This window comes from Octopus bimaculoides, chromosome 22 (assembly GCF_046866305.1).
Source record: "Octopus bimaculoides isolate indiv1 chromosome 22, ASM4686630v1, whole genome shotgun sequence".
NCBI classification, from domain to species: domain Eukaryota; kingdom Metazoa; phylum Mollusca; class Cephalopoda; order Octopoda; family Octopodidae; genus Octopus; species Octopus bimaculoides.
Genome location: NC_142949.1, coordinates 1,632,428 through 1,645,741, shown reverse-complemented (window position 1 = coordinate 1,645,741; position 13,314 = coordinate 1,632,428). Strand labels below are relative to the sequence as shown.

General features: G+C 35.6%; 2 protein-coding genes across 14 annotated transcripts in view; one reads left to right on the top strand and one right to left on the bottom strand.

Annotated features, from left to right (window-relative positions):
- The window catches only part of LOC128250542 (uncharacterized), a 12,398-nt gene extending 5,592 nt beyond the window's left edge, over positions 1-6,806 (bottom strand). Inside the window, exons 1-4 of one of the 3 annotated variants that reach the window (XR_008266571.2) lie at positions 6,603-6,781; positions 5,139-5,216; positions 3,206-3,260; positions 1,368-1,643 (exon numbers count right to left, since the gene is read on the bottom strand). Coding sequence is in view for 2 of the 3 variants with exons in the window: in XM_052975818.2 (XP_052831778.1) it covers positions 1,460-1,643; positions 3,206-3,260; positions 5,139-5,216; positions 6,603-6,711 (426 nt within the window). In the remaining variant the exon portion in view is untranslated. Of the gene's footprint in view, positions 1-1,332; positions 1,644-3,205; positions 3,261-5,138; positions 5,217-6,602 lie in introns of those variants that run through there. The other 2 variants (XM_052975818.2, XM_052975819.2) reach the window with 2 other exon arrangements.
- The window catches only part of LOC128250541 (uncharacterized), a 24,218-nt gene continuing 17,172 nt past the window's right edge, over positions 6,269-13,314 (top strand). The window contains exons 1-5 of one of the 11 annotated variants that reach the window (XM_089339523.1): positions 6,269-6,358; positions 7,379-7,480; positions 10,143-10,213; positions 10,979-11,039; positions 12,177-12,950. In XM_089339523.1, coding sequence (XP_089195649.1) covers positions 7,389-7,480; positions 10,143-10,213; positions 10,979-11,039; positions 12,177-12,402 — 450 coding nt within the window. In that variant the 5' untranslated portion in view covers positions 6,269-6,358; positions 7,379-7,388 and the 3' untranslated portion in view covers positions 12,403-12,950. Of the gene's footprint in view, positions 6,359-7,359; positions 7,481-8,702; positions 9,122-10,139; positions 10,214-10,978; positions 11,040-12,176; positions 12,951-13,314 lie in introns of those variants that run through there. The other 10 variants (XM_089339521.1, XR_016237868.1, XM_089339531.1 and 7 more) reach the window with 10 other exon arrangements.

The window sequence follows — 13,314 nt, the reverse complement described above, 5'->3', positions numbered from 1 at the left end:
CCGCCTTTGTTATTTTTTTATTATGAAATTAAACATGCTATGCATAAATTCAAAAGTGCTGCTTTTGACTAGATTAGATAACGAAATCCTAGACACACGATCTTTGAAAAAAAGATGGCGGCCGCACCGGTGTGGCACGAATGGATCATAAACGTAGATTTATCTTCTCGATAACTGCGGAAATACGTAGATTAACCATATCAACAGTCAAACCAAAAGTATTTACATCAAGCTGTAGAAACTGAAGATTTAATGAAAACTCTAGATTTAGAGTTATCATGCGCAGGTGGCTGTGTGGTAAGAAGCTTGCTTCCCAACTACATGGTTCCAGGTTCATTCTCACTGCATGGCACCTTGGGCAAGTGTTTTCTACTATAACCTCGGGCCGACCAAAGCCTTGTGAGTGGATTCGGTAGATGGTAACCGAAAGAAGGCCAGTATATATATATATATATATATATATATATATATATATCATCATCATAAATATACAGGGATTAGCATTGAGTTGCTTCTCCAACATACTGAAAATTTAGAAATAGCAGTCAAAGAACTACTGATTCTAAACTAGAATCAGTAGTTTAGAATCAGTAGTTCTTTGACTGCTATTTCTAAATTTTCAGTATGTTGGAGAAGCAACTCAATGCTAATCCCTGTATATTTATGATGATAAATGGTTTTACCGATAAAGGTTTTTTTCATACTGAACTACTTGGCAAAATTGTTAATTATTAATTCTATTATTAATTGACGATTCCCTGCCCTTATTCTTGTATATATATATATATATATATATATATATATATATATATATATATATATATATATATATATATATATATATATATATATGTATATATATATATATATATATATATATATATATATATATATATATATGTGTGTGTGTGTGTGTGTGTGTGTGTGTGTGTGTGTGTGTGTGTGTGTGTGTGTGTGTGTGTGTGTGTGTATGTATACGTTTATGTGTCTGTGTTTGTCCCCCACCACCATCGCTTGACAACCGATGTTCGTGCTTTTACATCTCCCTAACCTAGCGGTCCAGCAAAAGAGACCGATTGAATAACTACTAGGCTTTAAAAGAATAAGTCCTGGGGTCGATTTGTTCGACTAAAGGCGGTGCTCCGGCATGGCTGCAGTCAAATGACTGAAAGAAAAGAATAGTAGAATGTGAAATAAAAACCAAGGGATAATCTGAAATAAATCAACAGCACAGTTTATGTCTTGTTACACCTCATTGATGAATTACAATTAACCAAACAATGGTTCATATGGTAATTAGGCACTTAATAATCATCATCATGACTAAACAACTTGCGATACTCTATTTTTATTGAATATATACTCACGTCTGAACAAACAAAGGAATTATTGGAGCGTAAACTGAACAACAATATAATAAGATAGTCAGAGGAGTATATAAATGTTGTGTGAAACGGAATCAGCCAGATGGGGGGTTGATTCCAATATCTTCATATGTCAATTCATAACAGCGGCAGTTCGATTTCCAGAACGGGTTACATCTACACTCCATACCTTCACAGCAAGTATATTCTATTGTAGTCTTTTTGACAGTGCATGTCCATTTATATATTGCACATTTAATATCACGTCTTTTAGCCTCTCTATAAATACAGAAAATATGAACAGACTAATAAATACAAAAGTTACCGACAGAAGCAGCATCAATAGTATGAGGCACTCTTTATATCATTTCTAACGTGGATGTATCATTTGGTTCTTCTTTGAGGAAAAAATCTTCGATCGAGACCAAAAGTCTAACGAGTGAAATGACAGGCGGTTATGCACAAATCCTTCTGAAGTCTCTGGAATGTTGCACACTAAATCTCTAGCGACTAAGATGGATTTGAGATTAGGGAATAACAGAGGATATACCATGCCACACCCCATTTTTCTACAGGGTCTTATAAGTTATGTTGTTGGATATGCTGGAATACTGCAGACAGTTATTAAGCCCAGGTGGATATACTGTGCGCTGGAATGTCAAACGAATATCAACAAGACACAGCACCAACACGAAGAACCCAAAAATCCAACAACAGATGTCAGACAATAAATACGATCATGTAAAACCGAAGTTGTGGTCACCAGACTCTCCGGATTAAAAATCTCATGGATTATTACGTTTAGGGTACTGTTAAAAAAGGAGACTAATCGATATGTTCACAGTACCATAGCTTTATTGAATGTTGTCTTGAAAGAATATGGACCATTTAGTACAGGTACGCCAACTATTCCAATCTGCATTGAAGCAGTCATCGAAGTTAACGGCGGATTGATAAAAGTAATCATATAAAACAGTTAATCGATAACACATCTTTTATCTTTTACTTCTCTCAGTCATTAGAATCCGGCCATGCTGGGGCACCGCATTGAAGCATTTTAGTCGAGCTAGTCGAACCTAGAACTGCTGATTCTGTCAGACTCATTGCCGAACCGCTACGTGACAGCGACATAAACGCAGACACAATGACATACATGCACATACAAATGCACAAATGTGTGTGTGCGTGTGTGTGTGTGTGTGTGTGTGTGTGTGTGTGCGTGTGTGTGTGTCTGCGTGTGTGTGTGTGTATATGTGTGTGTGTGTGTGTGTTTGTGTTTGGTTATAGATTTATATAAGTACAGGTTAATTGGAAGTATCAATATATATTTAGTTACTACCAATAAAAACAGATCGAAAATAAGCGTAGGTAAGACTAACTTATCATCAGTCTACGAATAAATATTTCGCCAACAGCTCTAACACAAATACAAATGTCATAGTTATAATCGTTCACTCCCAAAGCTAGATGGCCGTTCATGGCTCTCATGGACCGACGTCCTTTGCTGAGTGTTGTTTTTTCGTCCATCAAGGTGTCTATTCACCCACTTCACTAGACTTGATTGGGGAAATTTTGGACACGAACAAATCTGAATTGAGTGAGGCAACCTACGTAAATGAAAGATGAGTCGGCGAAAGAGAAAAGCGAGTGGGAATAAAGGCTAGAAATAATACAGATGAGTGTTTCATTGTGTGTCCAGTATACGGCCGCAATTATGCACTGACTTTGGTCTCAGATCTCACCTGAATGTACACAAATGAACAAAGTGCTAGGTTGGATTTTATCAACCATGATAGTCGACCAACAACAAAAAGTTATACTCGAAGTAATAAAAGTCTTACCTATTTAGCGAACCATCGACAGGTTCCCGAGCACTGAGAGCAGCTTCATCATGGACTGATATATAAGATAAGCTTTAAGATTAGATTTTGGTTTACCAGCAGAATGTTTCAAAATATTCACATGAATAGTATAGCAACAATTTAGTAATTTATTTTTAAATATACTCTACCAGAAAATCTGAAGGGAAATTTGTAAAGCAGAGACTCATTATCTTCTTTCATACATACATACATACATACATGCATACATACATACATAAGTACACTAACTACATACTGAGAAATAGATATATACATGCATACACTCATTATAAACTAAGAGAATGAGAGAGGTGGAGATAGTGTCTTGGGTAAGCAATCGAGGTAAAAACAGAAATAGAATTTTGCCGTTGCACCACTTTCTTGACTTTCATACAGGGAAACTAACCAATAATGAATTGTAAAAGGCGCTGTAAAAAAACAAAATAATCATCCAACTATATTCTAGAAGGATTAAACACGGAAAACTGGAGTATTCAGTGCCTCTAAGTCGTTTAGGTTACAAGTGTATTGGTGAGACATCGAGGTAAAAGAGTGATAGAAATATTTATAGATAGATAGATAGATAGATAGATCCATTCATTCATTGTGTGAGATTGATAGATAGCATTTCTTATTGGGAAGAAAGTGACTTATTACAATTCAAAAGCTTTCTTTAGAGAAATTTTTAAAAATAAAAACGGAGTTTCATCATTAGTTTTCCATCTGTAATCAACTTACCTATTTTAAAAGATGAAATTTGATGTCTTCGAAAATTGTAGCTTAACTGCTTTAAATATCCTGTTGAAGAACACAGACAGACAGAAAGACAGGCAGACAGGGAAGCAGACAGACAGAAGAGTGCGAGAGAAGAGGCGAGTTGCAAACAGAACCTGATTTTCTGTTACAGGCAGAAATATTTCGCAAAAATTATTATAGCGATTCCTTTGTAACTGAAAATAGTGAACTTCAGAAGAACATCATATTTTACTCTAGCGCTATTTTCTTTACCTTCTTTTCGACTTATGTGCTCGGATGTGTGTGCGTGTGAAGAGTCTGAAGAAATATCATAGAAATCTGTTTCCAACGCCCCTAACTTCTTTATTGCCCACAAGGGGCTAAACATAGAGGGAACAAACAAGGACAGACGAACGGATAAAGTCGATTAAATCGACCCCAGTGCGTAACTGGTATTTAATTTATCGACGCCGAAAGGATGAATGGCAAAATCAACCTCGGCAGAATTTGAACTCAGAACGTAACGGCAGACGAAATACCGCCAAGCATTTCGCCCGGCGCGCTACCGATTCTGCCAGCTCGTCGCCCTCATTTAAACAATAATTGTGAAAACAAGAATAAAAGTGAAAAATGAAACGAATATGATTTTGGCACTGGTCTTTGCCCGTCATTTGACTGAAAAGTTGTTGCTGTTGGCACTCCGTCGCTAACGACGTCGAGAGTTCCAGTTGATCCGATCAACGGAACAGCCTGCTCGTGAAATTAACGTGCAAGTGGCTGAGCACTCCACAGACACGTGTACCCTTAACGTAGTTCTCGAGGATATTCAGCGTGACACAGTGTGACAAGGCTAGCCCTTTGAATTACAGGTTCAACAGAAACAGGAAGTAAGAGTGAGAGAAAGTTGTGGTGGCAGAGTACAGCAGGGTTCGCCACCATCCCCTGCCGGAGCCTCGTAGAGCTTTAGGTGTTTTCGCTTAATAAACATTCACAACGCCCGGTCGGAGAATCGAAACCGCGATCCTATGACCGTGAGTCCGCTGCCCTAACCACTGGGCCATTGCGCCTCCACTGACTGAAAAGTAAGCACAGAAAATAGAGACAATTCCATTATATCACTCTCCTTCTTCTCCTGCCAGTACCCCTTCTCAAGTTACAAGGTCCATGTAGTACTTACCTAACTTATACGTTAAGACGTTTGAAAGTAGCACACAGTACCAAAAGCAGAGAACAAGGAGTGTTTTCATCACGTCACCTGTTAATATACAAAGTCAACAATCAGAGATATTGATAGATGTATATGTATGATGCATTTGCTACGTTGCTAGAGTTCGCATAACCACAACGGGGAAAACATGGAGCTAAAATTTAAGTGTTTTATATTTTACTGTTCTGCTTGGCTGCGTCCAATAACTGGCGATGAAATATATATGAACGACATATTACTCTTTAGATAATCAAAATTGAGTCTTCCCTATAAAGAAGAAATATGTTCCGAACGAACAGATGCTACAATACTGTAATTTGCATAAGCACGACGTTGAAAAATAGACATCGAGCAGTGAAAAACAAACAAAAGTGTCGCATATTTTTTTGGTTAAGTTCGGTTGCTTCCAATAAGCAAAACAAGACATGGATGAACATGTGTGTAAAATATATAACACTATAATCATGTGTAAATACAACGCACCGGAATCGAACTCAGAATCTTGTGACCGCAACACCCTAACCACAAGCCACGCTTTTTCACATAAAGTATTTCTATATTATACTATGTAAATATGTAGAACTACATATAGATGAAAATAAAAATTGGTGTATATATATATATATATATATATATATATATATATATATATATATATATATATATATATATATATATATATATATATATATATATAAAATTATGCGATTGAGACATAACTGAACACAATTTACAAACACATGGATTTTATCTTTTATTCGTAGACTGCGGCTATGCTGGGGCACCACCATGAATAATCTTTAATCGAATGAATCGACCCCGTAAGTGGGGGCATAAACACAAACACAAAGACACACACACGCATACACACACACACATATTAAACCCCATTCAGTTCAGCCGTTCCCAACTTCCTTTAAGTGTTACGACTTTTTTTTTTTTTGATACTCAACATCACTGATCACTGCATATAGAAAACCAGATGATTAATTGCTTATTAGTTAATAAGAGCATTTTTTTACTGTCAGCGTATCTGTGTTATATATATATGTGTGTGTGTGTGTGTGTGTGTGTGTGTCGGGTTTCTTTCAATTTCCGTCTTCGAAATTCACTCACAAGTCTTTGGTGGGCCCAAGGCTATTGCAGAAGACACTTGGCCAAATGATATTGAACTCGGAACCGCGTGAGTGGTAAGTAAACTTCTTACCTCGCCCGCGCCTATTAATATATTGTAGATAACAAGGAGACTACGTAATGAACAAATTTCAGTGTAAAGATAAATGTAAACTTCTCGACGTAAAATACACAAGGACCTATCATTAAATATTAGAACATAGAAAAAGAACCGATGTAATCGACTTAACCCTTCCCCACGAAGTTGCTGCCCTTGTGCCAAACTTTGAAACCAACATGTGTTTTAAAGCTGTCACTTACTCTGTTGTATTTTTTGCTGAACCGCAAAACAGGGGAACTCCACAAACCAACACCAGTTGCCAAACGGTGTGGGGATAAAACACAAAGACAAAGGCGCAAATATATGCATTCGAGAATGGAAGTTAACGGGCTTTTATAGTGGATCACGACGTACGTTTCTGCACCCCGCATCAGCTTTATGTTGACGGGTTTATTAATTTTAATGATTTCTATGCATTTGAACATTATCCAACAACAGCTGTCTGCGGTAGTTTTCAGTGAAGTACGCGATTTTTACTCAAATTACACCAAGCAAATATATATATATATATATCTGTAATTACACTTTAAGCTTCCATACGGTTTCCAAATAGACACTCATACCTGCGTCTACACTGGCATTACTAACTTACACACAGAACCAAAAATTATAATTTATATCAGACCTTTTTGTTGTATCCGTCCTTTTGAATCAAATTACGTTGTGTAAATCTGACTGCGTCTTCAGAATTCTTTTAAACAAGAATCAAATACGTTCATGTTACGTCGACTGTCTGAAAATGACCCTCCCATTAAACCCCATTTAGTTCAACCGTTCCCAACTTTCTTTAAGTGTTACGACTTCTTTTTTTTTTTACAGTCAACACCATGTAGAGAGCCAGATGATTAATTACTTATTAGTTAATGAGAGCATTGTTTTTTTATTGTCATCGTACCTGTGTTAATTAGTAATTAAAAAGTCACTTTAATGTATAATCTTGTTTATGTTTTTAACGTGTATCTGCCAACTACGCAAGCTATTAAAATATGAGAAACGACAACATAATGGCCATCATTGAGTATAGATTATTCGACAACCAGTCCTGTTGTTCTTCAGAAGTATATCATCAGGAATCAAGGTGACTATAGCCAGCATCATTTTACCTACGACAATCATGTTTTGTGCCATATTGGATCTTTTTTAAAACGGGGGCCACATTTTTCATTAATGTTTTACGTAGTTTTTTTGGTACCGAAAGACTTTCAAACTTCGTATACTTCTCTATTTTGTGTTATAGAACAGAAAAAATATTTTTGTATTCGAATTTGTTTCATGTAAAAAGTTGTCTTATTTCGATAATTTCAACCAATCACTGACGTCCATTCAGCCGATATACATTAAGTGCCGACTACATAAACAAACGATTCTTCGTTTTATTTGCTTTTTTCACTTTAAATTTGCTTTAACCCTAACCCTAACCCTAACTCTAACCCTAACCCTAACCCTAACCCTAGGGTTAGGGTTAGGGTTAGAGTTAGGGTTAGGGTTAGGGTTAATTGTTTCAGAATCGTTTGTTTATGTAGTCGGCGCTTAATGTATATCGGCTGAATGGACGTCAGTGATTGGTTGAAATTACAGAAATACGACAACTTTAACATGGAATAATTTATGGATTTCTTTTTTTTTAAAGAAGACTAAGAGAAAAAGATGTTTTATATGACACATTCTACCAGTGTTCCAAGTTTCAAAGTGTTTCGTTAATGAAAAATGTGGCCCCCGTTTTAAAAAAGATCCGCCATATTTATTTCTGTAATTTCCTTGTTTCGGTCATTAGACTGCATTAGTGTGTGGGCATGAAATTAATAAGTGTGTGTAATTACTTACATATATGAGTGTAAGGGCGCTTTTGTGCGTGTGTGCGTATGTTTGTGTGCGTGTGTGTTTGTGTATGTGTGTGTGTGTGTGTGTGTGTGTGTGTGTGTGTGTGTGTGTGTGTGTGTGTGTGTGTGTGTGTGTGTGTGTGTGAGACTGAGAGGGAGATAGAGAGGCTATCTGACGTATGCGTGTTTTGTAGGAGGGTGAAGGTGAGACGACCTAGATGGCAGTGTCAGGTTGGATGAAAATATATAAATCTCATATAAAGTAGCAAAACCGTAATACTATAACAATTAGAAATATATTAATTATAATGTTAAATAAGGGCAATTAGAGGGTACTTAAAACCATATACAAATACGAACTAAAAATTATAAATTCCTTTAAATATATATATATATATATTTACACACATATTTACACACATATTTACACACATATATACACACATATACATACGTATATACATATATAAGTGTATTTTTATTCTTTTACTTATTTCAGTAATGTAGATTGCAGCCATGGTGGAGCACCGCCTTAAAGGGTTTTTAGTCGAAGCAATTGACCCCACATATACACACATGCCTTTATGTGTATGTGCATATAGACAGTTAATGATAAGGCCCAATTAATGAGGAAATATGAAGGCCGCCTTCCGATTGTGACTTCAAGACACGCAACAATGTCATTTTGCCATTCATCTCTCTTTGGTCTATAAAATATGTACAAATGAAGAAGTAGTTTGAGAGTCATCGATTAACCTTTCCACTCAACGCTGGTGGCTCTGTGTCTTCTGAAATTCGAAACAATAATTGGATGTGATATGATGAAGCTCTCTGACCATTGGTGTATGATAGCTTCATCCAGTTCATATGAAATCGGAGTTACACATTTCATCTTGAGCGTAAGTAATGGCTCTGGTCTCAAATGGAGTATAACATGTTGGGGCAAGAATTTTGGTGCATGCCGCAGAGAAAGATCTTTTACCTTTTATTTGTTTCAGTCATTTGAATGCGGCCATGCTGGGGCACTTCCTTACATCGAGCGAATCGACCCTAGGCCTTTTCATAAGTACTTATTCTAGCTTACTCATTTGTTTAATCGCTAATGTAGAATCTTGAAGATATTTTTAGACAGTTACTGAATACCGTCCCACATTTAGAGCAAAATCGACATGCATACATTTTTTGCTGGTATCTGACGTATACCTAGAATATACCTGAAGATCATCGATTCTTCGCCTAGATTTCTCTTGCCGAGATTAGTCACTGACATCTCTAATAGACAAAGAAAATAGTGAGACCGTTAATTAATAGAGATACGTAATATTATGCTCTGTCAGAAAGTGTTGTATTTGTAAAGATATCGGTTACATAATTTTCTGTGTGGGAATCATATGCCACATGTGTTTAGCATCAAACAATCATGTTTATTCAGGTGTGTGTTTGATATCAATGCAACATATTGACACAATATACAGTGAAATGTGAAGGAAAGATTGATTTGGGATATAGAAAATAGAGAAAATACTTTCGTTTGGGTACATTTCACATACAACATTCCGTCAAATGGAAATTGACAAACCTCACATAATTGTTTGGGACATAGTTATAGAAGCCAGAGGCTTTTGAAGTAAGAACATTTCATTCACAGTTAACAGTATAGAGAATATTTATGGACAAATGCTTCGAAGACATCATCATCACCTAAATTAAATATTTACATTAGTACTTTTGTTGGAATTAAATTTGCTGTATTACTAATTGTTTAAACGATAATGTTATAAAACTTGAATTTTCAGCGAAATGAAATTGGATAGAGAAAATATCATTGTTACCTAAATTTCAGCTGTCGACCTTTGCTTCTTTGTAAGAATAAAGCTTCCGTTTTTAATTACCTTATTTGTTATATTTCTTTATCAGCAGGTGCGTGATGAAAGGCATCAGTGTCCTATTGTTTTGTGCATTCATTTCATACAGCTTCTCCGATGAACAAAGTAAGTATAATCAGAAACCTCTTTTACTTTATAGTCATCAGATATGTAGTGGGAGAAAAGGGGGAAAATAGAAATGTGGAAAGAAGAAAAATGAATAACGTTATCTCAGCGGTCTTTCGTATGTACCCCATTTATATGTAATTACAGCTTTCAAATAGATAACTCTATTTATGTACATTACTCATTGACCAAATGTTCAGAATTACGATTCTTCAATATAATATAACACATTTAATTAACGATGACTGGCTAATTCTTTATGTACAAATCGGGAAGAATTCTAGTGAAGTGCTGCCATCTGTTACTCCCATATAAGATCAGAACGTAAGCACGGACGAAATGACACTAAGCATATCGTCCGTCGAAGTAATGATTCTACCAGTTCGCCACTGCCTTTAGGACTCTTAATTATTAAAATCATTACAGTATAGACTCAGCAAGTGCTATATATAATGTTTCATGTGTTTGTTTTGTTTTGCTTTGTTGTCCTTCCATATTTTATGACTGCGTTGGTTTTTATCTCTTTTACGTATTACAAATACCCGTCACTACAATGATGAGCAATGTGAAGTGTCTTTGTGAGGGAATATGAGTTTGAGTCGTCATGGTTCTGCATCTTACTTCAGATGATGTTATTATAAATACATCATCCTCTATTTTATGAATTATCTATTGAGTGCTACTTGAGGATTTTGGGTATTTCTACACAAAATTTTGGTAAATGGATATTTAATTCTTCAATATGTATTTTAATATCTCTTTCAGATGTCACTTCCGTCCATCGACAGACAACAGCTAATGTAAGTTTGAATAACATGACTCATAGGTAAGAACTACATATCTACATCTGTTATCGAAGTAATAATAGACTAACACCCTCAGTAAGGTTTCATGGCTTATGCCGTAGTAGAGAGGTCATTAGTATTGGGGCAATCCTATTCTTAAGACTGTTTCCAAATTATAGTTTTTGCGCAAAAGAAAATGTGAAACGGAAAATATGATTGAAAAAAAAATCTTCATGAGTAAAAGTTGAATATTTGTTTATACTTTGCCTACAAAGTAATTTAACAGTTTATTCAGATATAGGCGCAAGTATGGCTGCCTGGTTAAGAAGTTCACTTCGCAACGAAAAAGTGTGAGGGTTTAATCCCTGAACATGTGTCTTCTGCTATACCCTCAGCCCGATCTATACTACCTCAATGGATGTGATTGAATGGAATTCTATAATATATATCTACTAGGGAGACCCGTGGAAATTCCACAGAATTGAAAAAATAATTTACGAAAGAAAAGACGATTTGCATTTTTATAGCATTCATAGTTAAGCGTTCTTTAAATATCCTTGACGTTCGTCTACATTCATTTCCTCCCGTCTCCGTCGGTGTTGTCTTTTCCTCTTTTTATCATATTTTCTTGCTGTCCCTCTCTGATCTGTGTTCGATATCTGTGCATCCTTTCTCGGGCAGCGTGTTTCCTCTGTATAAACTTTTATAAACAAATATCAAATTTTAAGTGAGCAGACGATAAATAATTGCACTTATGCGTTAAACGATGGTCACTTTGAAAAAAAAAATTCGTTCAATAAAAAAAAAATTCGTTCAATAAAAAAATAATACTTTTCATTATCAACACACCACCATCACCGCCGCCACTGTCGCTATCTGCATTTCTCTCTCTCTCTCTCTCTCTCTCTCTCTCTCTCTCAATATAACTACCTCACCTGTCCATCCCTCTCTTTCTACCTTTCCCTTCAGCTAACTTTTTAATCACGTAATAAGTATTCCTTCCCCACCCCACCGCACATCGTTAACACGTCTCTTTCTCTCTCTCTCCCCCTCTCTCTCTCTCTCTCTCTCTCTCTCTCGTTATCGTCTAATCCTTTCCCTTGAAAATTCCTGCCCTTCTCCCTAAACGAGAAACCATAATTTAATGACTTATTTCCTACCATATTCTGTATTTACAGTGGCAAGTGTAAGAGAACCCTATGTTCAATGTATGAGTGTAACCGATATTTGACAGACAAGAATTGCTGCCCAGGTGTGAATTGTCATTGTAATTTACCACAACGGATATGCATGTGTAGTTCACAAAATATCATCTATGGGACTCATAACAGTATACTCCAAAGTATAATTGCTCTTCCCATTTTTCTTGTAAATTTACATCTTATTGACGTTCTGTTCTTGTGAATCTTGTGGATAAATTTCATGCATCAGATTCTTTTTATACAAGGAGAAAAATCGATGAAATCACGAAGACAAAATATTTGTTTTAGGTAAGAATTTAGAACTGTAATACATACAGAAACCAAAGGAAACAGGCAAATATCAAAAGTATATTCAACTACAAAAACATCAACTAGTGCTGTTGCTGCTGCTACTACAACTACTACTACTACTACTACTACTACTACTACTACTACTACTACTACTACATCTTCAATTTTAAAACTAACTCAATTATCAAATCCTATATCAAAAGAATACTACGAATAAATTTCATGAAACAAAGTGAAATATTAAATATTAACGAGCAGAAGTTTGATTTTGTAATTTATCCCTGAAAGAAATTCACGGATGTTGTACCAAAAACTGAAAAGGTAAAGAAGAGAGAATGAGCAAAACATAACCTACCATTATGACATTTCTAAAACCCCTAAATTAGCAGACATGGTTCTTGCATTGTATTACTCATATTTTTTTAAATAAAACGTTGTTTGTGCAAGCAATTAAAACTTCTTTCTTGTCTAGTGTTAACTAATTCAATTTTCAAAGTAAATATTTGATATAATTCTTCTAGGCACAAATTGCATTTTTCGTTCCCTATTTTCTAAACTAATAACGGGGAGAATTACTCCTTGAACAATGGCTGAAGAGATCGTACAGATTATGCATAAATCCCTGCGTATAAATATGAAGAAATTTGCAATTGATACAATCGAAATACGTGTCGGACAATTACTATAAATAAACCAAACAGAAAGTCTGAATGTTCAAATTCTTTGTTTCCCTTATTATTAGAGAGTGTGGGGGTGAGTTTGTGTGTGTGTGTGTGTGTGTGAATTTGCCTGTCTGTATGTTAGTGTGTTTGTATACACGTAT